This window comes from Acipenser ruthenus, chromosome 12, assembly GCF_902713425.1.
Source record: "Acipenser ruthenus chromosome 12, fAciRut3.2 maternal haplotype, whole genome shotgun sequence".
Classification (NCBI taxonomy): Eukaryota; Metazoa; Chordata; class Actinopteri; order Acipenseriformes; family Acipenseridae; genus Acipenser; species Acipenser ruthenus.
The window spans coordinates 7508557-7533887 of NC_081200.1; the positions used below are offsets into that span (position 1 = coordinate 7508557).

Here is a 25331-nt window from a genome sequence, read left to right on the forward strand (position 1 = left end):
AATGTAGCACAAGAAACCCGATACATGTTTTAGTATTAGTTCATTGTACTGCAGTAGTCCTGTATTCTATGACGTCACCGTCTCAACTGTTCCATGAGGTGCCTCAGGCAGCATTATATATAAAAATACCGCACACCAGATTGCTCGATCGCATTGTATATAATGATACCGCGCATTAGAATGCTCGATCGAATTGTATATAATGATACCGCGCATCAGAAGGCTCGATCGCATTGTATATAATAATACCGCACATCATATTGCACGATCGCATTATTTATAATAATACCGCATATACACTGCAGCGGTACTGAATCATTTGTATTATGCACTGGCCTTATGCCTCAAGAATCATGCTTTTTTTTTTGTTTTGTTTTTTTAGAGGCAGTGGAATTGTGGAGCAGGAACTTGCTGCTGTCTAATAGGATTGCACTGTAGACTTCACTGACCGAACTGGCTAGTGTAGCAGTGATGAGACAATTTGTATTCAGCATGTTCAGTTGTTCCTGTGGTAAAGTGGCACTGCTGCCTCAGTCGTACTCCCTGCATTACAATGAATGGCTATCATGCTTCTCCCTGATGCTTCATTGCTGGGATAGGAAATATCCGTCTTAGATTTGCCAAATAAAACTAATCTCCTTACCTGGTTTAAAAATAAGCGTGCCCTTGTCAGTCACACACATTGCTCATCAGCTGTGAGTGGCTTGACATTACGTTGCAAATGGCAGAGGACATGTTTTTACATATTGTGTAAGAGTGTGCTTTCAGTGGTGGTGTGTTGTTCTGTGCAAAGCTATATGTCTGATATAATGCTGGCACCCTTGAAAAGACTGCCTGTAATGAAAAATGAAGTACCAGGTTAAGACCATTAAACTCATTTCACCTAGAACGTTTAAAAGTGTTTTGAATTAAGTTATTGCTCTTCCCAGCCTTCAAACAGTAAAGAGTTCATGTGTTGCTCATGATAGCAGGTAATGCAGAGTTAATGTGGCTGCATTTTGTTACAATGACGCCTAGTTTGGGCAGATCTTCCTTATGAGTGGGTCTTGCATATTAATAACTACTCAGCCGTAGTTTAAAAACACAGCAGCCTTTTTCAGTCCACTGCTGGATGAAGGCCTCCCCAATCTCTTCACGGCCACCCGAAAGGACATTTTCAAAACACTGGATTGTGAAAATAAGGGGCTGAAGATCAATGGAGCCTATGAATCACCTATGATATGCTGACGACATCCTCATATTTACAAACAAGAATATGAGAACTACACAAGGCTAGCAACAAAGCGGGTTTGAAAATGAACCTGAAGAAGACTCAAGTCATGTTCAATAAATACACCACTCCACAGGCAATTGACATCAATGGGATCAAGCTTGAAGAAGTCAATATCTACGTATACTTAGGACAGTTAGTTTCGGCAACGGAGAACCAAAATGTGCGAAATCAACAGAAGAGCAAAAATTGTCGGAGTGCCTTTGGAAGATTAAGCATGGTTCTGAAAGGGAAACTACCCTTATGCCACAAGAGGAAAGTCTTCGACCAACGTGTGCTGCCAGTGCTAACTTACATATATATATACACACTGCTGTCTTAGACATTTTGCACATTTTGGAGGGAGGTTATACTACCATAAAATCAACCTGCTTTAATACTACCATGGAATCAACTCGCACCATCTACAGAACACCATGTCACATATACATTTAAAAAAAAAAAAGTATAACTTTTTTTTTTAAGAACATAAGAACATAAGAAAGTTTACAAACGAGAGGAGGCCATTCAGCCCATCTTGCTCGTTTGGTTGTTATTAGCTTATCCCAGAATCTCATCAAGCAGCTTCTTGAAGGATCCCAGGGTGTCAACTTCTCGCGCCCCCCCTTAAAGGATTGCTTAAAGTATAACAATTCTTGCTCTCAGCATAAAATCTCATGCCATTTGATTAAAGTTTCAGCATGTATGCGTTCTGTATGTATTTGTGTGTGTGTGTGTGTGTGTGTGTTCCACCTTCCCTTATCAGATGCACTGTTCAACACAGTATTGGAGTTTTATGTTTTCAAGGCATTCTGAAATGCTGCAGAATCATAACTTTAAGGTGCTGGATTAGTGTGAAGGTTCAATGATCCATTAATCTGGCCTCCATCTCGTATATTGAGGTATTATTGGATTCAGGCTGCATGGAGCCCTAATAATCTCCTTCATTGAAAGACACCCACATTCTTTTATGAATCATCAAATACTGGCCCTTCAGGAAAGCTAGTAATTAAATTGAAATGTGATTTTACTGGCTGCAGACAGAACTAAGCAGCCAGGATTATTTTTGAATGTTTAAAATCCTGTGTCTTCTTGTTGACTGGTTTGTGGGGGATGCAGGTCCACAACCATGAAAGGTTTGCAAAATATTTTACTATCATATATGTCCATTTGACTTTAGAAAATCCATGGAAAAGAAATGTCTTTTCAATCACACACTACCCCAAACTTTAAAGGCAAGTTGGGTTTATTTTTGTCCAACAAGCCCAATTGAATTGTACTTTTGCTGTGTTTTAGTATGGATTTTTCCAGAATAACACCTCATGCCTGGACAGCAAACAACCCTGAATTGTATAAATCAAGCAAAGTTCTGGAATGGGAAATGTTATTGATCTGTTTGGACAATGTGAACATTCCTCAGAGTCGAGAATCGCTCTTCTTTTATATTTAATTTATATTTCTTCTAGTCTTCAAAATAAAACTTGCTTTCAGAGGATTAAAGGGTTTTCAACTAGTCAAACGCTTTGAATGATTTATGGCAGTGGCTTAATTGCCTAGACAAAAGTAATCCTTTTTATTTCCAAAATGCTTCACAAACATCATGGGATTTGGAACAGCAGACATGCATTTTAAAAGGCACTATTTTTGCAAATCCAGCAAGCCACAGCTGTAACTCCAAATGACACAAACCTTAAAAATGACATTTTTACAGTATTTGATTTCTTAACTTGTTACATGTCAAGTCCTCATATTTTAGTTTATTTTTTTCTATCACTTTATATAGGTTCTTTGAGCTGAATCTGGAACAGGATGGAATGTTCTGCTTCTCTCTTTTTTTTCCTTGTTCCTAGTAGAGTTAGCCAAGGCGTACACTAAAAGCAAGATTAACCAAACTAAAAGGATTGTGAAGTGGTCAGAGCCATGCAGCACCACCTATTACAGATCGACTTAGTGTATTGCTGGCAATTACTTTAAAAACTCGGTTTTAATAACGGTTTTCAATTTGAAATTGCACAGACAAATTATTTTCAGGACTCTGTTTGCAAATCATTTCAGAATTATGTATTTTCTCCTTCTTGAGTTAAACATGTCATACGTGATTTCATCTTCAACGTCATTATCGCATGAATCATTTTTCAGAATGCTTTTCCAGGTTTATGGTTATTTTCTGGGTTTGGTGCACTCAGCTTGGCTCTCACTGGCTATTAGAGTCATGTTATAAAGCCACCCCACATCTCAGCACAATTGGCTTTGTTCCGCTTTGTTCCATTGTGCTATTTTTGAAGCTCTTGGAAATCTACATTATAATTATTATTATTATTTGTTTATTTAGCAGACACCTTTATCCAAGGCGACTTATAGAGACTAGGGTGTGTGAACTATGCATCAGCTGCAAAGTCACTTACAACTACATCTCACCCGAAAGACGGAGCATAAGGAGGTTAAGTGACTTGCTCAGGGTCTCACAATGAGTCAGTGGCTGAGGTGGGATTTGAACCGGGGACCTCCTGGTTTCAAGCCCTTTTCTTTAACCACTGGACCACACAGCCTCCTCACCCCTGGGCCAAATGTGATGCCGTTGTATTCTTTTCCACAGCACAGATTTGATGGGAACATCTTGTTAAACATCCTATACCCACATTCTGTTTCCTGATACTGTTTACTCTACAGTATATTCTGTTGCTGATTGTATACATATTCACTTAAAGTCTGATTTTAAAAACAGCAGCTTATTATTCTGTATGATACTTTTCTTACACTGCATCTTAACAAGCAATGAGGTTCAAAGCAAATAATTCAGTAATAATTGGATTTACAAAATTCAAAGCAGGTACATTCTTGAAGAAAACGATGAAGATATGTGCTAAAACAATAGGTTTAATATGCTAGAGCACGGGAAGTTACAATTTCATGTTCTGTCATAGGATTTAAGATATGGATTTGACTGATTAATGAATCCCGATTGAGCTGTCTTTATAAATGACTGTACCTGAATGCACTAATTAGGTTCATAATAAATATGGGAATTTCTGGCTTCCTATTTACAAAGTCTATCAATAGTAATTGCATAATGTACTCTCAGTACATAGTACATGTCAAGATTGCTAATGCTGTCTGAAGGGAACATATCACAAAATTTGTATGCTTTCAGTAATGCTATAAAGAAAGGCCTGGGGTGAAAGTCTAACTGTGTTATTATTAATTATCCAATGAAATGCAGGACACAAAAAAATGCAAGAATGCTTCTTGAATTAAAATGACTTTAGGAAATATTCCAAAGGCTTCTGGTAAGAGAACAAGCATGACCATTCCACCCGTACTCACTTAGCATCTGCAAAAAAAAAGATGTAATAACACACAGCAGGCTGGCTGCTCTACTTGTGTCTGGATATTATCACTTATGTGTTTATATACCTCCATGTTTTCTTTTTGGCATGCCATTAGAGTTTTTGAAAATGATTGAGAAATAACGACTGTTTACCTTTTCAAATCATTTTATATTAGTGGCTTGGTATACATTTAGGAAAGAATCAAGCCAGGGTTATGTAGGGATTTCTAATTATTTTCAAAAATACTGCCTGATTATCAATATCATTCATAGTGCAGCCCAGACAGCTACACTGATCTCTCCTTTTCAAGACACCATTTCTTCATTAGTAGTCTGTGCTTCACAAAGTGGCAGCCACTGAAATAGTCATGAATGTTTAACCTGAATAGCTTTCATTAACATTGAGGTCCACAGAGTGATGAGGTAACAAAAGACCAACAAAGCAACAGTACCTGTATATTCGGTTCAATTAAATTCAAACAACATAATTATAAAAGGAAGAAAACAAGCAATTCTAGATGATAAAATGTGGTAAAATAATAAACCAATACAAGCTGACAAACCTTTTGGCTAATGCGTTTATCAGCAAATCAGGGAAAGTACTTGTTTTGGTGAACAAAAACATAGTCTACGCCTTCCCTTCTAGGAAGATTACTGTTTTTTAAATAGGCCCTTGCACAGTCTGAGAGGGTAGAGGGCTGGTTTGCTGCTTGCTGCAGCACCACTGTGTTTGCACGTATTTCTGTAACATTCATAAGAATTGTCTAAGTGTTCTTGAACCCACTTGCAAAAGCGCATTTCATCTACTTCAATTAATTAGTTTAATTAAGTTTTCAGTTTTACTGGTATAGACAGTAGTGTGACATGTTTTAAGTAGATTAGAAAGTTCCATTTAAAAGAGACTATAATGAATTTGAACCCTGATTTCCAGAAATGAAAGACATGAAAGGCTGGCCAATGAGCCCCCGCTGCATCACCCAATTGCAAAATCAGACATGGCAATGCAGTCATGTGTGGGTATAACGGTACAGAATGATCGGGGCAATTCTAGGAAAACCATTAAGAATGTGATAGGCATCATCAGGCATCCGTGAAAATGTGGATTTCATGATTTACTGAGAGAAGACAGCTGAGTTACCAAGTCATTTACCAAGCCAGATGTTCTGTGAGATAAAAACACTTGCTTCAAATTGCTTCAAATCTGAGACAGTTTAAAATATTCATGCACAAGGTGCCTGTATTTTATAATGGTTGCAAGGTTTCCATCCTCTGGAGCAGTGATGTGTTTAACACAATCTTTGCAAGCATCCCTGGTATGTACAAGCATGATCATTTTCCATGGCAATAAGAATCAATAAGAATCACATTTCTGTAACATACTGAAGAGAGAACATGTCAAAAACAGTGAAACGGACACATCCAAAAGAATACAGAACCTTACCCTGGCAGTTACATTAATCAAATTAGATTCATTCACAATGATCAGTACATAAATGCGAACTCCAAAAACTGCTGCCACAACAGACTTTGAACAACCAATGTGTTTTTTTTAAAAGAAAATAACAGTGGATTTAATAGAGTGGGTTTAATGTTGATTAAATACCCACCAGCCTGGTGTTGACCTTTCTTTCAAAACCATATCAATATTTACACACTGTTGAACATGAAGCAGAAGGTTTGGAGGTCTAGCAGTACTTGTATGAAATGTTGACCTAAAAGAGACTTAACAGATGAGGGAGTTGTTTCATTTTACAGGTAGGTCAGTGTCTATTGATTACTCTGATAGCTAACAGGTGTCTTTAAGTTTGATTTTTTTTTTTTTTTTGGCAGCAATAGTACCAGCATTAGTGAATCACTTTTAATAGACAACTTCCAGGCAGTTGTAGGGGAAAGTACATGTTTATCTGATCTACGGTAGTACATTGACGTAAACATGTTGACGTCTTGCAGGTATGCTCCGAATCGCAGCCAAAGAAATGATCTGAGAACTCCACAAAAAAAAAAAAAACAGACAGTGTGAACGAGGTTGCTAAGTCTTTTTTTTCTAAGTCTAGTTTTCATTTAGCCCCTTAAGAAAAGCAAGCTTTTAATGTTCTGCATTTCATTATATCGTTTTTTTTGTTTTTTTTAAAAATTTTGTTTTATTAGAATGGACGTCACGTTTTACACACGCCTCAGAGAATAAGGTCATAATTCACTTCATTTAGAACAACTGTTCCCGAGCAATGACATTTAAATATCACAGAGAATCCTGTAACAGTGATTCATTATTTACTTTGGCCGAGCTACTGCTATTAATGTAATGATTTTTACGAACTGTAATGAACTGTAGGAAAGTCAATAATAATCCTTGTTGATAATAACCTTTGATAATGTTCCATTCAGTGATAAATACAAAAAAAAATAAGTAGTGGCAGGTGATAGAATAAAAACAAATGTTATTTATTAGAAATTATAGATAGAGCACATGCATGGCACTGTCACTGTTCTTAATTATCACACACTGAACTGACCCAGTATCTGACAAACTGCTTACAAACCCAGTGAGAATACAACTCAGGCTGCTGTGTTTATTCATAACAGATTGACTGAAAAGTTTTGTAACGGATCCTTTGAGGAAGCCTGGATAACATATTCAACCATCTTTCCACAACTGACATGTATTGATGCCATGACAAAGGTTAGCAAGTCTATATTTTATGCATCAGTGGACAGACGTTTCAACTGGAACTGCTGTACAGTCAGGCTGTGTTTAAGTTCAAGCTAAAACAAACACGTACAGGCACAGCAGACAGCTGCAAGTTGACTGTATTTCTGCCAGGCTCATGCGAAAACATTATGTTAGTCCATTCACAGTGTGTACAGTATTCAGTTTTGCTATGTTTGGCTAAAGCAATCAAAGACTGCTTTTAAAAGCTGTTAACAGTATGCATTACAGCTACCAAGTAATATCTTTCAAGGTACATACAAAGATAATGAAAAGTAATTTTAAATAATATTTGAAATACTAAATTATCAAATTACTTAGCTTATGTATTTGAACTAAGTAATCAGTAATCCCTTTCTTAGTCATATATGATCATTTCTTTATTTGATATTAGCAACAGCTAAAGTAATGCCATGCAATTTGTAGTCATTTTCAGTTGTTTGCATTACTTATTTTATTTATTAATCAAAGTTTTTAAAAAAAATTTTATTTAATTATTTAAAAGTTTAATCAAGTTGTTCATAAAGACTGGTGTTAATGCTTTGAAAACCTGTCCCCTATCCCCTAGGTTCATTTAAACAGTCAAACTTTAAACTAGCACTGACCTGCCATTCGTTTCAGGAGTTTCTGACAGTGTTTTAACTCTGGAAGAGTTTCAAGTGTGTGAAGATGATTATCAGTTGATTTATAGATTCTGGAAGAATATGGTAGGAAAGGCGACTTAATGTGAAAATGTGAGGACATATTAGAGGCTGAAAATAAAGACACTGCCCTGTCTGACTGTAGAAAATAGCTTACAGCAGCAGATTCGTACACATGACTGGTAACAAGCCAATCCAGATGCACAGACCCAATGTTTCAATTGCTTCTGAGCAACAGCATATTAGACTCCATTACTGTATACGCTTACTATATAAGGCTTTGAGGCAGTTTGGCAATGAAGTAAGCAGAAATTATAATGAGAAGGTCAGACATGTTCATTATAGATTATACAGAACAAGCACAGAAATGAAGAACCTCTTTATTTAGTCATAGAAAAAATGGTTTCTGCAATACAAGTTGAAAGCCTCTAGCTTACTACCAGAGCTAACTTTTTTTTAAATAGGTGTCACAAAGACGGCCGGAGTGGGTGGTGTCAGACCAGAGCCAGGAAATAAATAAACAGAGAGATGGGGTTTTGGTGAGGCTGAACGCGTGATCGCGTTCAGCATTTAATAAACCGAACAGAAAATAAAAGGTTGGAACAGACAAAAACACTGGACACGGCACTACACGCCAAAATAAATAGACATACAAAACGGACTAGACAGTGCACAACACACAGACGAACAAACACGGTGAGTGAAAACACTTTAACTATTATTCTTCTTATTATTATTATTACCTCCGTCTCCAATCCCGTTCTCCACTCACCGAACACCTAACCACGAGTGACTAAACGTGCATCTATTTATACTGTTTGTGCTGGGATTCAATTACTAATTAATTATTCCCTTGAATCCCAGCACGTGAATTCATTACGTGAAACCCCGTGTTCACATATTATATTTTAAATGCACGTGCGTGATGTGCAATCCCGTGCCTAAATACAAATATACACTTTTTAAATACACGTGAAACACAGACCCGTTTATATCCCGTGTACCAATCTATACACCGACATTAACACACGCACGCATACATACAACACATAACACAAATGCACACAGGGGCGGGGCGCTTTGCCACATATACCCCCCCTTGTGCGCAGCACACATGGCCTCAACGGCCACCTCCCCCCTTAAAAATCCAGCAGTCCAGGACAAAGTCTCGGGCTGGGAAGGGAGGCTTCAGTGGGCCCATGGCTGGCCATGCTGTCAGCACCCCTGCCGGTAGTGGCACGGCTGACAGCCTGTTGGTCCCGTCCTGCAGCGAAAAAGCTGCGGGGGCAGGTGGTCCCCCGACCTCCCCCTTCTTCGTAGCCGGCAGCTCCCTCCTGTGGGGCTCCGGCCACAAGAACTCCTGCAGCGAAACTGCTGCTGGGGAAAGTGGTCTCCAGACCTCGTCCCCCTTCTTTGTAGCCGGTAGCTCCCTTTGGTGGGGCTCCGACCACAGTACTGCCGGCAGCGAAGAAGCTGCAGTGGGAGCAGGTCTCCGGACCTCCCCCACGATCTCCGGCAGCGAAACTGCTGCAGTGGGAGCAGGTCTCCGGACCTCCCCCACGATCTCCGGCAGCGAAACGGCTGCAGTGGGAGCAGGTCTCCGGACCTCCCCCACGATCTCCGGCAGCGAAACTGCTGCAGTGGGAGCAGGTCTCCGGACCTCCCCCACGATCTCCGGCAGCGAAACTGCTGCAGTGGGAGCAGGTCTCCTGACCTCCCCCACTTTCTTCGTGGCCGACAGCTCCCCTTGGTGGGGTTCCGGCCACAGTACTTCCTGCTGCGATGCGGAGCAACTAGCAGCCCCAGGCGATGCGGCACGGCTGGCAGCCCCAGGCGAGGGTGAAGCGTGGCAGGGAGTCAGGACCAGCCGGGATGCGGGTGTTGGCCCTCTTCTCGGCCTCTGCGACCAGGCGATTCTTACCCATGCTTCCTTCAGCAGCCTATGCAAGGGCTGCGGAGGGCCGCCAGCTTCACGCCCTGGTCTTTCTGGTGAAGGGAGAGGCAGCTCCTGCTTCTCTCCCCCTGATGGTGATGGAGGCAGAGGCAGCTCCCGCTCCTCTCCTCGTGATGGTGGGGAAAGTGATACCAGCAGGCATTCATCCTCTGCTGGTGGGGGAAGTGATACCAGCAGGCATTCATCCTCTGCTGGTGGGGGAAGTGATACCAGCAGGCATTCACCCTCTGCTGGTCGACAGGGACCCAGCAGGCATTCTTCCTCTGCTGGTGGAGGTGGGACCAGCAGGCATTCTCCCTCTGCTGGCAGCTTGGTTCCTAGGGTTATGGAAGCCCCGACTTTCCTCTCTTTGGGCTGTGGACGCACCGACTCCTCCCTTTTGGGCTGTGGACGCACCGACTCCTCCCTTTTGGGCTGTGGACGCACCGACTCCTCCCTTTTGGGCTGTGGACGCACCGACTCCCCCCTCTTGGGCTGTGGACGTTCGGGCTCCCCCCACTCAGGCGTAGGACGTTCGGGCTCCCCCCACTCAGGCGTAGGACGTTCGGGCTCCTCCCACTCAGGCGTAGGACGCTCGGGCTCCTCCCACTCAGGCGTAGGACGCTCGGGCTCCTCCCACTCAGGCGTAGGACGCTCGGGCTCCTCCCACTCGGGCGTAGGACGCTCGGGCTCCTCCCACTCGGGCGTAGGACGCTCGGGCTCCTCCCACTCGGGCGTAGGACGCTCGGGCTCCTCCCACTTGGGCTGTGGACGCTCAGGCTCCTCCCACTTGGGCTGTGGACGCTCAGGCTCCTCCCACTTGGGCTGTGGACGCTCAGACTCCTCCCACTTGGGCTGTGGACGCTCAGGCTCCTCCCACTTGGGCTGTGGACGCTCAGGCTCCTCCCACTTGGGCTGTGGATGCTCAGGCTCCTCCTCATAACTGCGGAAGGGACAGTTGGCGAACAGATGATCCTGGTCGCAGAGGAGGCACCCCGGCGTTGGCTTGTTAGATCGCCGTGGATGTCTGGCCCTTAGGCGGCACTCCTCCTCCCTGTCCTTCACCTCTTTATCCTCCTTCCATCCCATTTTATTTATTTATATATATATATATTTTTTTTTGTAATCCAACACTTTTTTTTTTTTTTTTCCAAAAAAATGCGGTTCCTGCTCTGGCCTGAGTCCTGGAGGCGCTGTCGATCCCACGCAGGACACCACGTGTCACAAAGACGGCCGGAGTGGGTGGTGTCAGACCAGAGCCAGGAAATAAATAAACAGAGAGATGGGGTTTTGGTGAGGCTGAACGCGTGATCGCGTTCAGCATTTAATAAACCGAACAGAAACAAATACAAGGTTTAACAAAACAAGTCACGAACACCATGAAAAAAACACAGAAACAAAATAACCGGCATAAGGGCCCAAATAAAGGTTCAAACAAAAGACTAAACAGTTGTAGGTTGAGCATTAGCCTTCACTATAAAGTTAGAAAATAATACCAGCAAACTCTCATAGTGTAAACACTCACCAAACTCCTTCTCCTAAACAAAGGATTTCCCCCTCCTTAAATACCATGTGGCTGGAGCCTAATTAACCATTAATCATTCAATTTAGCTCCAGCCACATTCTCACATCTATTTGGAAATGAACCCCATCCCTGCCAACCACCACCAACACATAAACCACACAGTGCATTTTAAACCACAAATCATTAATACAGTAATTACAAGCAGGGCCCTGCCCTGCCACAGTCAGACTAAAAGCTCATGATTAGCAGGATCATTAAAAAATAATTGATTTATGTGTCTCTAGAGTCTATATCTTAAACAAATGGTTTCTGAGAAGGTTAGGCCAAGTTCTATGCTCATTTCAATATAACCCGCCCAGCTAATGCAGAACTGTGCACTAACTGAGTTTTGCATTTTCACAAATGATTCATTTGGCTACTCAGGATAATTAGAAGGAGGCAGAAATATGAAATATTTATACCCAGTGAAAGTTGCTGCATGACAATCAGCCAAAAGAAATACCTTGCCCTGTATCAAAATATGTCAGATGACCTTTCGATATTCACTCCTGGTTTCACCAAAGGATATCCATTATTCAGTATTAAAAAGCAGAAAAGGTTCAGATAATAAAGAGAGAACTTCTGCCTTACAATGACAGGGCCATCACAACATTCAAGTCAAATCTATTCACTGTATATTTCTGGTAGCTGGCTTAAAAAACAGAAAGATAACAGCTATGACAGAACGATAGCAGCTATAACTGACACCTTGCAACCGGTGCAGGGAGTAACACTATACCAAGGTGTTCTCAGTGTCAATCTTAAATCTCCCAGAGATACCATGAGTGTCCAGGTCTCGATCGTTCACTGTCAAACAGTTTCTCTGCAGGCACGGCTAGTTATCAGAACAGGCCAGCATACAATTTATTCTCCCCACTACCATTATCTAACATAGCTTAATTCCTAGCTGTACAGTGACTTATAAATGCCCAACTAGGGGACAACGTGTCCACATGTCCATGTACTGCCATAGGAATATAATCATCCTCTTGGTTTCTCTAGGAAAAAGTTAGATTTTGTGCTAGTGAAAGATGCTGGACCGGACTTAAGTCAACTATCTATTCATGGACCCGCTACAGCAAATTATTGTTCTACCTGGTCTGTAGATAAGTAGACACTAATGTGCCTCGGCCATGCCCTGGAGGGAAATGCCCTCAAGGAGGGTCAGAGGGTCTTTCCATCGCTATGCTTATCCAATTATTGGCCTATACAGGTTCCAATCAGAATGGGGTTTTCTTTTGTGTTGTACAAATGTGTTTCCCTATAGTCACTTTAAACCTTTGCTGTATTTAAATCAGCAACCTAGAAATGAAAAGCCAAATAAACCACTGCAAATCAACTTGGATCGTAAATTAGAATTCTAACGTATAGACTAATCGCTTTAGTTATATACACAATATATAATGGAAACAGTAATGCAAACATAGAGGCAAACCCTTAACAGGGTCACTGTACAGTATCTTTAGCGGATCAGCTGAATATATATACAAGAGGCAAGCTGTTGAAGAGAATATTTATTTTGTACAATAAAGGTGCTGTTCCTGAAATGCCTTTGTAATTCAACCTTTATTTCCTAAAGTAATTCACAGCACCTGTTATAAAGTCTCCAATAGAGCCTTTTTTTTTAGAGAAGAGCACTTTGGAAAATATGTATTGAAGTTGTGAAACAGCCACATAAATAAAATGAAGAGCCAACATTATCTGTTTCATGCATCTGCCAGCTTTTGATAATCTTGTTGTATTTATATTTGAGCTGAAAGGCAGCCCCTGTAGTATTTTCCTCTGCCTTATTCTGTCTAACAGGGCTTGAAGTTCATCGCATGTCCGTTGATAAGGATAAGCCAGTTTGTTGTGCTTCTGTTACTTACTGATAATGGCTGACAATGTGTTGATCTCTTACAGACATACCTTTGTTTAGCTTTTTTTTTCTTCTAAATTTGATTTGCTTTTTCAGACATAGGTGTTAACAGTGTTAACTACAGCTTTTTTGCACTGCTACCAACTTTCCAAAGCCGAGGAGTACAGTACGGTGGTAGATCTGCCTTTGCACTCTCCCTGAGACACCTTTTGTTAATATATCTAAAAATGCCTCTGAGCCGCCCAAGAACCACTTCTTCAGGTCAACTCACTTTCGGTTGACTTTGGGATGAGTGACTAGGTTTGCACTACCAAAAAAAAGACCAAAGTCAGAAAAAGGTCTAGTGTAAACAGTTATTACAAAGCCTGTCTTTCTTGCTACAGTAATCCGTCGCGTATCTGACTGCGGTGGGACCAGAGTAAGGGCGGATATGTCAAAAGGCGGATAAATGAATCCTGTTTTAAATACCATTATACACAGCTGTAACAATTACTATATTCACACAATTATTGTTTTGAGATTCAACTTTTATTAGAGAGCTCCCCTAAAACCCTTGTTTAGAAAGATACAGGGTATTAATGCTTGTGACAGAGTAGCCCGTGTGAGTACGTGCATTCGCTGCTGATTGACAGGCAGGAGATCGAGATGGAGGTTGAAGTTGATACTCTCCGTAGGCGAACTGGATTTATTTACATATCAACACACTGAGCAGCTCGGCCTGTACGAAAACTTTGGTAGGATCTACAATATCTGAACTAATCTTCTCTGTTCAATAATGAACTAACGTTGCTGAAGAGATTGATCATGGCGGATAAACAGCTAGGGCGGATATGTGACGGGCGGATTCGTGATGGATTACTGTATGTTGCCTTGGTGAACAGCACCACGATACTGAGCATGGGCTCTACAGGAGATTTGGATGGGGAAATGTGCTCACTATGTACTTTTCAGTTTGGGTTTCAAAAGGTGTTCTTTTTGTTTATTTGTTTTCCATCAGAAGTAGAATTAATTGAATAGACTCAGGGTTAGGATTTAGGATTCAGGGTTTGGTGTTAGGGTTAGGGTTAGGGTTAGGACTAAGGTTAGGGTTTGGGTTAGGTTTAGGGTTAGGTAATCAATATTATGAGATAGATCAAGTCTATAAATTAATCCCATGCAATTAATAAAAGCATAAAACTAAATTAAAGGCTGAATGGGTTGTCTACAACATAATTAGGTAAGCATGCTGTAAGGCGTCTTAATTAGAATTTGCTTTATTATCAGTTCATGCAGTTCAAGAGTCTCTACCAGTCATAATGAATTCATCTTCAGTTTCATGCTAAGTGGAAATATATCTTGTTTTTTATTGATTTACATAAAATTAAGTATAAGTGATCATGCACTCTAAGTTCGGTTGAATCTATTTCCTCGACACAGGTTTCAGCACAGGTCATTGCATAATAATGAGGTCACAATATTCTGAGGAGGCATACGAATTCACTCACAGTCTGTCGTGACATGCGCCAGTGAATGAATACATGCATAATAATGTAATGTAAGAGTGTAAGTTAATCTGAATACCTTTCTCAGGGACTGAGATGTACTGGTGGTGCTGGCTTCCGTTTGGTCAATTGTCCAATACATTGAAAAGGTTAAGTACACCAGTGCTGGACCTTAACCTGGAAATTCACAGTTAGGGGTCTTTACTACACATTCACTAAACAATTAAACTAGTTTGCTTTGTTATTACTTGAAGAGTTTATTTAAGAACCTTTTGTTAGTTTCACTTTCAGATAGACAGGCAGACAGACAGACAGACAGACAGACAGACAGACAGACAGACAGACAGACAGACAGGCAGGCAGACAGGCAGACAGACAGGCAGATAGACAGACAGACAGACAGACAGACAGACAGGCAGACAGACAGACAGCCTCAGTATACCCACAGATTATTATGCACTTAATTAATGTTATGTAATCAGCAAGTTTCATGATAATTGGACACAGGGAAGCATCTTGCTGTGTTCTCAAGTTTAACAAGATTTAAACTGAGTGTAAAATCTTTATCACCATCTCTGTCATGATAAAACAGTTTTCTGTCTTATGCTTAGCCAAATACAAATGTAATGTTCCTGCAGATGCAAAGACCGTCTCGGCTCCTCAGACACCTGAGGGGGAGACCATCTGTTTTGCAGAAGAGTCAGGGGGCCGTCGAACTCTGATTTCATACAGATTATTTTTATAGCAAAATACTGCAAAATGAAGATGGGACTTATTTCAAGTCTGGTTTTTTTATGCACAGAATGGTAAAAATAGATCCTTGCTGTATGTGCATATTTATAATCTGTGAAATTATAGATATTGTTTTGAAGCTCTGTTGTTATGGGGAAAGCATTTTTTAAAATAATGATTATTAAACACAAAACAAGACAAACAAAAACCCTCCAATAAAACCCACCCACTCCACAGGGAACCTTACTACAGAGTATTCAAGTTCATAGTAATATTATTATGGAAAAAAATGAGAATAGGGGAAAACAAACCTTAGGGTTCTACGTATACACAGAAATACATGAACATATGTGTATACATATGCACACACATACACACATATATACATATGCACACACAAATATATAGATACATATACATATATTGTTAAACATATTGTTAATGTTTGACTAATAGAATATGCCAAGGAACAATACAAGTTGAGAAGATATTTCCAACCAAGGAACAAAGAATAAACAAGAGTGAAACAGAACCAGGAACTCGTAAATCACCTTCTGAGTCATCTCACTTGATGCAATCGTATCCATAGCAACGAGCTCCATAGAATACAAATGGCCTCTCTTCTGTCACCTCTTTGACATCATTACCGTCTTACGCACCTGACCTGTGCTGCTCATACATTGTAGTTTTAATAAACAGACTTGTTTAATTAAACATTGTAGTCACAAGTTTTAGAAGTAATTGTGTTTAAAAAATATTTCACAACTGAAAAGCATTGGAACTATTTCCTTTTACTGTAAGTTAAAAGCGATACCAATGAATGGATTGAATTATAAATGTGGTATTAAGCACAGCTTGTCCTTTTCAAGACGTTTGGGCTGTGTGTAAACAGTTAAACAAATGATGCAGTAACCCCTGTTATATTTCATTTCATAAGGATATTTAACAGAAATAAAATTGCTTTTCAAGAGTTACATTTCAATAGAAAATGTATGCTGAATGTTGCTAACAGTTTCTGTGCTCCATGTATGGAAAGGCATGGCTGATTGTTCATGCTTTCGCAAGCTTCTTCCAGACACAGGATCTGTGTTTATAAATGTCAATTCAGATGGTTAATCAGCACACTATTAAAGCTAAATCCTGTCCCAAAGCTAGGTATAAAAATCCCTATTTTAAACCACAGCTGGTCAAACTGTATAACCTTTTTTCCTGCAGCATGTCTGCACTCTTCTGGTTATAAATCATTTTGGCTTTCATCTGTAAAATGTTGCCATAAAAAATATCTCAACCTCAGCAATGTCTGTCAAAACATGTCAGTCATTAGGGGAAGCAGCTGGTTAGCTTGTGACAAGAAAGAAAGCCTTGAAGGGATGAAGAACTCAAGTATCAAGATTTGTCCATCTGTGTTTAATGTTAACATAATTTGTGATTGTGATTACTAATAGCTGTCTGTTTAAGGAGTATAAAAATACACTGTTGAGTAAATTTCTTCAAACAACTCAGATAAATTATTAAATATACATGTACAGTATATGTGCTACCTGTGCAAACTAAATATAAGCATACTATATAAAGTGTGTTGCATTTGAATCCAGTTTAAGATATATACTGCTAGAATCTCATTATTGCATTCATCAATCAGATCTTGGGTCTCTTTTCAGAAAGCTATTGGTTTGCGGGCTTATTTGTAATCAATAATTAATAGATTAAATGGAGTTTATCTAGTTCAAGAAAGGAATATGATATTCAGTGTGGTACAGACCCCACTATGTCCCTTGAACATGATTGAATTTCGGCTGAATGGAAATACACAGAAAACTACTCTCATTTTTCCTAGAAAATAAATATGTTTTTTTTTTTTCTATGAATGTTGATGAGGGTGCTACAGTGTTCTCACAGAATGTACTGTAAATATTGTGCTTCAGAAGACACTCCAAAACTGGAAAAGCTGCGGTAACTATAAATGTCTCTTGCTTTTCTGCTGAGAAGTGCTGGTGATGACTCATAATTCATAACCTTAATTTGGATTAGTATTGACTCATTTTAAATTTGCTGTTTCCATGGGTCTTTTGATAGCCATTTGTTAATGAGCATGCTGTATGCTTGGCCCTTGTTACTGGTTTTGTATAGCAACAAGCAGGGAAAATAACAAATAGGTTATTTTTGATCCTGGAAAGCGATCAAACAAATAATAAGAACCTATGTGTGCAAATAATAAAAACAGCCCGCGCTGAACTGTTTAATCCAATACCCAACACGATTATCTGCTTATGTTTTTTTTTTTTTTAAATTTTCCCATATCTGTCTCTAATCTTTCAGATGCTGTAAATGAATTGGGTAAGCATTTACATCAGTGCAGCTTTGGAACCCCTTCTGTTTAAATTAATAAGCAGAAATAACAAACCTATAAATGGGGGCTCTTGAATGAACACACTGAACTATTTTTTTTGTTTGTTTGCAACATTAGCAGTTTCTATTGCTCTATGGCCATTAGATGAGTGAATAAGTTGTTTAACCAGCCTTTTCAGGTAGGATTCAAAGCAAATGGAAAGCTAGTACTTGTCGTCACCACATAAACTGTTAACAGACACATCTGACGCCCAGACCAGCTACAGTATTTTTACTCTGCTGAGTCACTGCTGGAGCTGTTCAGCATCTCCACAGCACACAAACAAACACCAGCCATGACATGTACCTGCTCAAGTTAGATCAGAGCGTATCAAACACATTCACAGTGTGGACACTGAGAAACACACATTCAGTGTGGACACTGAGAGAAACACGTTCACAGTGTGAACAATGAGAGACACACATTCAGAGTGTGCACACTGAGAGACACACGTTCACAGTGTGGACACATCTAAACGCAAATTACACATTTTGTGTTCTATGTTCCCACAGATGTTTGAATGTAAATTAAAATGATCATTAACAACAGTGAGATTTAATTATTATCACTTGCATGTGATTTCTGTCGTGTGGTACAAGGCAATAAAGGCATACACAGTTTAACAAGCCTCATGCCTCGAGTACCCTGGTTGCTGTGAAAGAGTGAGTATGTAGGTAGCCCCCAAAATATGGCTTGGTATAGGACCCCAAAGCAGGGCTGGATTAACCAATATGCCAATAACACCATTCGTCATGATATGCATAGGGCCCCCAAAATATGGGTTAGCGTAGGGCCCCCACGTCCTTTAATCCAGCCCTATTACCTGGGTCTAGGTCATGTCAAGTAGAGCTGGGGTATAATTTGTAATAAAGCTCAGGCTCACAGGTTTGGGTCAGGGTTGTGGTTTTGGTTAAACGGATGTGAATTCCATTTAAATGTCCTGTTTCATTCCCCACTGGAGTTTGCTGTCTCAATCATTTATTGGCACGTACTTTTAGGAAGTTTCAGTGCTGTTTCAGTGCAGTGCAAGTTCCCCAAGCTTGTGTCTTAACCATTGGACAAGATGCTCGCCTGGGGACAGTGAAGTGCATGGAAGTCAGAACTGACAGATCCCCTAACTATTTTTTTTGGTCATTCCTTGTGTTGTTAATTAGACATTCTATTCATTAAAGCACTATCCTTGGCAATCAAGTGTTTAGCGTCCTTTCTGTTTGCAATATTGTTGTCCTGAGGTAACCTAATGTGACCAGAAACCACTCGCAAGCTTAGATATAAAGGTGGCATGCTGCTCTAGGAACACAATACAGGTATATAGATAATAATTCCTGAAGGAATGCTTTAATTCAAATTCCCAATAGACACATATAAATATCATGACCTGGTTTTCTCCATGCTACCAAAGACAATCATATAAATATCATATCTTCCATTTGCCAGCTGAGCAATGAAAAACACTTATTATATATTTTAAAATGTTCTGAAATATATGTTGTTGTTACTATAAAATGGACCATTGACGAGTGCATGAATTAAGTATGTAATACTAACATCATACACGTTTTTATGACATAACATTGCGCTTTTTTCACGTTCCCTTTTTCAAACGCTGTCCTTTTTACGCAAACAGTAGTCTGATGCTATACAGAACAAGCAAATCATAGGAAAACTGCCTCAGAACATTACATTCACGTCATGGTTTCTCACATCCAGGACGGTGACAGATGTTAATCAATTCAATGAACAGCCGCTCTATTGTGGACGCATGCGAACTCCAAATGCGAAGTCCCCCGGCCCCCTCCACTATTTTTTTTTTAAAGGCGATGAGAATTGGAGTCTATGGTCTTCATTGTAAGCGCTCTCTCTCTCTCTCTCTCTCTCTCTCTCTCTCTCTCTCTCTCTCTCTCTCTCTCTCTCTCTCTCTCTCTCTCTGCAGGAAAGAAGTATGAATTAGGATGGCGAGATGGCAAGCACAATTCATTTTCCCCGTAAAGGGAAACATTACCTTTATTAGCCTATGATAATATTTATATTAATTTGCTTGTTTTACTTCGGAAGCAACTCAGCTTAGTGTACAAGAAGGTGAGACTGGTTTATTTGCACCTCATTAGAACAGTACGGTACGGCGATGTGCAATTTCTATCTGGACAAAATGTAATTTGTAGCATTTTCATAATGAGGTACAGATATGGAGGCTTTTAAAAAAAGAAAGCAGAGCTTTATTAATTAAATTGGTCAAGTAACAGTTACGGTGTAACTCATTTAAGACCGTATAGCTTTTTACCTTATAAGTGTGTGTGTAGAACTGGAAAGGGAACGGGAAACAGTAAAACTATAGCTATATTTGCAAATAGAATAGCTATATGTGTTTATGATTTATCAATACTGGTGCGTGTGTGTACGGGAATACCTTAACTGATTAAATAAAATACCAAGAAAATAAATAGTTTTAGTTTCTCGTAGACTATCAATTTGTGTAGGTATAGGCTGTGATCGGAATGGAACTGGTTTGCTTTCAAATCAATATGCTGTTTAATTGCATCTAGAATGAGACTAGTTATGTGTATGATACTGTCATTGATCCCTATGCAAGAGACATTCATGTCAGCTTTTATCAAGAGCATAAAACAGTGCTGCGCGTTATTGCTATTAAATCATGTTGCATTTTTTTGAATGACAAATTGTAGAGCCTACACTGAGACCTAATGCGAATCGAATTGCTTTTCTTTCTGTATACTGGCACATTATTGATTGGTATAAAATATACTTTTGAGAGTTATGTGACCTCCACTGATGTCGAGAATTCCAATGGGAGTAATTAGCCTGTGGGGGAATTCTGGGTTTAGTATATATTTTTTGACATGTCAGTAGTAGAATATTTGTTATATTGTGTATAGAGTTTAATCATAATCACATTTTTACTTTTTAAAAATCTGTTTTTTAAAAAAAAGAAAACTCAACATATCTCCATATGATATTTAAAGAAACATTATTGTGATCCTCTTTAGATTCAGATCATACAAGCACTCAATTGAATTAGAGAACAGATTTTGCTAAGAAACCTGTTTTTACTGCCCCCCTGTGGCGTTTATAGGTTTAACTTTGTATGGCACTTACAAAGGCTGCATTTTGATTTAGGCTAATTGCAATAATTGCAATGAGTGCCTGGAGTTGATGTTAAAAAAAAATAAATAAAAATTAATATATAAAGTATTAGATGTAAAAATAAAGATATATTTCAAATGATAAGTTGGTCAAAAAAAGAAACTGATTTTATTCATAGATACAAGTGATCACATTTTTAGTATTTGATCACATTTACAGTAACAGACAATTCACGACACCTTTTTGTACTTATAAAGGATTTTTTTTTCTTATAGTTGGGATTAATAATGAGAGATTTACAAGGATTTGTTTTAGATCTGAACTACTGCATTGCAAGATTTAAAAGCATCCAATTAAAGACTTCATTTAAAGGCTATCAATAAAATAATTGTCAAGTATATTCTTATGGGTGTTTTTGTCAAATAAGTCCAGTTTTTATAATAGGAAAAGTAGATTTACATGTTCTTTGATTTTCTTTTGCAAGTAAGACAGGATATTACATAATAAGCCCTTGATGGCTATTTATAGCATTATGCAGTGGTTAAGGCTAATGCGGAACTGGGGTGCATTTATCTGTGAAATTAACCAAATTCCTCACTTTTGTGTAAAAGCACCAAGGAGCTAGCAAGAATTGTGTCTTCTACACAGGATTCCAGGATGTTCATTAAAGTACTATACTAGATACAATACGATCATTTGATTATGGGCATACTTTTTATGTTTGTACTTATCTGGATACATTCCTTAAGTGTGGGGTAACTACGCTAGATAAATCATTCCCTACAGTGCCCCTTTCACTGCCCGCTGGTCGCTGTTTCGTTCTATATTTCATTATTATGTACAACCCTATAAGCAGTTCTGCCCTCCATACCACTGGTATCAAAACCCCTTAAGTATTTACTTAGTTCTCCAACAATATCAGTAAAGTAAGATGGGCCATTTTGATTAGTTTATCAATTATTTTGGAAAAATCCTTAATGCTTCATTTGACAATATTTGTCAATCTAAAATAAATCAATCATGTATTACGATCTGTCAAATTCGAATTAAAACCTGTGTATCTCATTAATGCGTGTTGTTTCACATATAGGAAAATGGACACCTCCCCCTCCAAAAAACAGTGTGCTCCGAAAAAGAGAGTTAAAATTCACCCCAACACAGTTACTGTGAAGTACAGCTCCCACTACCCCCAGCCTGGAGACGAGGGGTATGATGACTCACCCTCTTCAGAAGACCATGGACTTTTTGTAGATGAAACCCCAGGCAAGAAATTGCTGAGTGATGGCAAAGGACAAGCAAGAACTTTCTTTGGCACGATGGATGCACGCTCCAAGCCCCCAGAGGAACCGAAAGACAATGGAGTCAGTCAGCAGCTGCAGGGTTTTGCTGATTCCTCAATATTCAACTCTAAGAAGACTTGGGCTGCCCTTTTCGGAGCCGCCATGGCCCACGGATGCGTTGCACTGATCACTAGACTAGCGGCTGACCGCTCCAAAGTTCCGTCCTTGGAACTCCTCTTCATTCGCTCTGTGATCCAAGTGCTGTCCATCGTTGTAGTCTATTACTACCAGGAGCCTCCTTTTGGCCCTGAGGGATACAGGTTACGTCTCTTCTTCTATGGAGTGTGCAATGTCATATCTATCACTTGCGCCTACACCTCCTTTGCGATCGTGCCTCCTAGCAACGGGACTATAATGTGGAGGGCAACCACCACTGTTTTCAGTGCCGTTCTAGCTTTCCTCCTCATCGATGAAAGACTGGCTTACACAGACATCGCGACGGTGGTGAGCAGTGTCTTTGGGCTTTGTTTGGTCATGATCCCCAACATTGTTGACGAAGACAACTCCTTGCTTGGGTTTTGGAAGGAAGCCTTTGGGTACAGCATGACAGTGATGGCAGGGTTAACCGCTGCCCTCGCCATGATCATTTACAGAGCTATCAAGGAGAAGGTTAGCATGTGGACTGCCCTTTTCACCTTTGGCTGGACTGGTACGGTCTGGGGCGCATCCACTATGTTCATTCTTCAAGAACCAATCATACCCTTGGATGGCGAAACCTGGGGCTATCTCATTGGTATCTGCATATGCTCCACTGTAGCGTTCCTAGGTGTTTATTATGCTTTAAATAAGTTTCACCCAGCACTGGTCAGCACAGTCCAGCATTTGGAAATCGTGGTGGCTATGATCCTCCAACTTTTAGTGTTACGTATGATCCCTTCTGTTTACGATGTAATTGGTGGTTCTATAATTATTTTCAGTGTCTTTCTTCTTGCAGCCTATAAGCTTTATTGGGTGGGGCGGGGAAGGAGGCAAGATTATGAAGAGATCCTAGACTCCCCTATTAAGTGAGAGCAACCATATGGTGTACAGTGTTCCCTAATGTGCAATTGAACAGTGTTATGAATGTCTGAATCAAGGTATATTTATTTTGTATTGTGCCGTTGAAAGAGTGCCAACTGTGTAATGTCTTTGATAACCATCATGTGTGAAATAAAATGGTCAGCAAATTAACGCAATGGTTTCTCCCTGATTTCTTTTGGATGTGATGCTATTATCAATGAATATTTTAGGTACCTTTTTTCCATTAAATCTGTGCTGAAAAACAAATAGGACATGTATTTCTAATACTTATTAGATACTGTACTGCTACCTATCCACATTCTGTCCCATAATCTCATAGTATACATTCTGACAGATTTTGAGTGTCATTTCTCAAATGTATTTTATTTATTTATTTAAACAGGGGATTTACCAGTTGATACCGGGGCCTAATTTACAAAGGGATCCTGGAAAACAATAAAAAAAGACAATTATGAAGGAGGCTGTGTGGTCCAGTGGTTAAAGAAATGGGCTTGTAACCAGGAGGTCCCCGGTTCAAATCTCACCTCAGCCACTGACTCATTGTGTGACCCTCAGCAAGTCACTTAACCTCCTTGTGCTCCGTCTATCGGGTGAGACGTAATTGTAAGTGCATAGTTCACACACCCTAGTCTCTGTAAGTCGTCTTGGATAAAGGCATCTGCTAAATAAATATTAAAAACAATTACAATGTGCAAACAACACAATAAAAACATGTGGTTCAAACATAATCAGTGGCATACAGAGATCAAAGAACGGAATACAAAAGACATACATCTATTTGTTAATGTGGACTGAAGGAGAAGCATTGACCTCGACTCAGGAGCTTTAAGACTGTGTGTGTCATTTCAGTTTGGTAGGAAAGCTGTAGCTAGATAAAAAACAGAATAAAGAACCTAGCATTAGGAAAGTGAAATAATCGGTTGAACAATTGGATTAGATTCGTGACAGCCTTTAGCATTGACCTTTGTGTCGGAGTTGTGTGAAAATCAATAAAGCGCACTGCTGTTGTTATCGAGGAGCAGACTGGACAAATGTGGTGAGATGGAAAGAAGCCCAGACTGTCCCCTCCATGCCAGGCTGCTCAGACTGTCCCCTCCATGTCAGGCTGCTCAGACTGCCCCCTCCTGCTGGAACAACATTAATGACTGCTGCATCGCTCAACTCTTCCTATCCAGATAAGCACGTCTGCTTCACTCATTCCAGCCCCAGACCTAAACTCAGTCCTGATTCCTCCACCAGAAAACAACAACAAACAAGCTATCATTTAATGCATAGCTTAAGAGCAACAAGGCAGTGAACAGGTTACTCACCAAACAAACTTTATTAACAGAAATTACACAAGAGCATTCATGATTTTTTTTTAAAAAAACTATGAGAAATGTCAACAGCAACACTAAAAAGGTAAGTATTTGTATCTGGAAGTAAGTTATTTAAGGGAGTTTTAAACGAAAGTGTTGTCCCACTTGTTAAGTTGTTATGCTGAGACAGGAGAAAGTATCAGGAAGGCCGGTTGAACTTCATTACAAACCACTTCTTTGTATTTTAGTATTATTTATTATTATGTATTTATTTGGCAGACGCCTTTGTCCAAGACGACTTTCAGGTGTTATAGGGCAGTACAGGATTATAATGCAAGATTAATATTAAATACAGTATAGTTTACAGTAAGTGTAAATAATACTACTAAAATACAATATGAACTAGGATGCAACAAGTAAGGATTACAACAAGGTATATCTACAATGACACATTAGCAGTGCAATAGTGCAAGGATAGTGCAATAACTGAGGATCCAATAATGAGATGCGTAGATCAGGCAAGTCCAGTGCATAGTAGGAGGGGTATATCAAGAGATTTTGCATTGGTAGACGAGCCATTGAGAGTATTATAGTACAGTACATTTAAGGGATCAAACTATGAAATGTGTGTTTTAAACTATATGAACACAGGACTGACGCTGCAGTTATTCCACACACTCCAAGTACAT

At 39.7% G+C, this 25331-nt stretch overlaps 1 protein-coding gene across 1 annotated transcript; it reads left to right on the plus strand.

Moving 5' to 3' along the window:
• The first annotated feature begins 19796 nt into the window (after positions 1-19796).
• LOC117416975 (solute carrier family 35 member G2-like) lies at positions 19797-23494 on the plus strand. The gene is made up of 2 exons (XM_034028503.3): positions 19797-19961; positions 22075-23494. The coding sequence occupies exon 2, from the start codon at positions 22079-22081 to the stop codon at positions 23330-23332; it is 1254 nt and encodes a 417-aa protein (XP_033884394.1). The 5' UTR covers positions 19797-19961; positions 22075-22078; the 3' UTR covers positions 23333-23494.
• The last annotated feature ends 1837 nt before the right edge of the window (positions 23495-25331 follow it).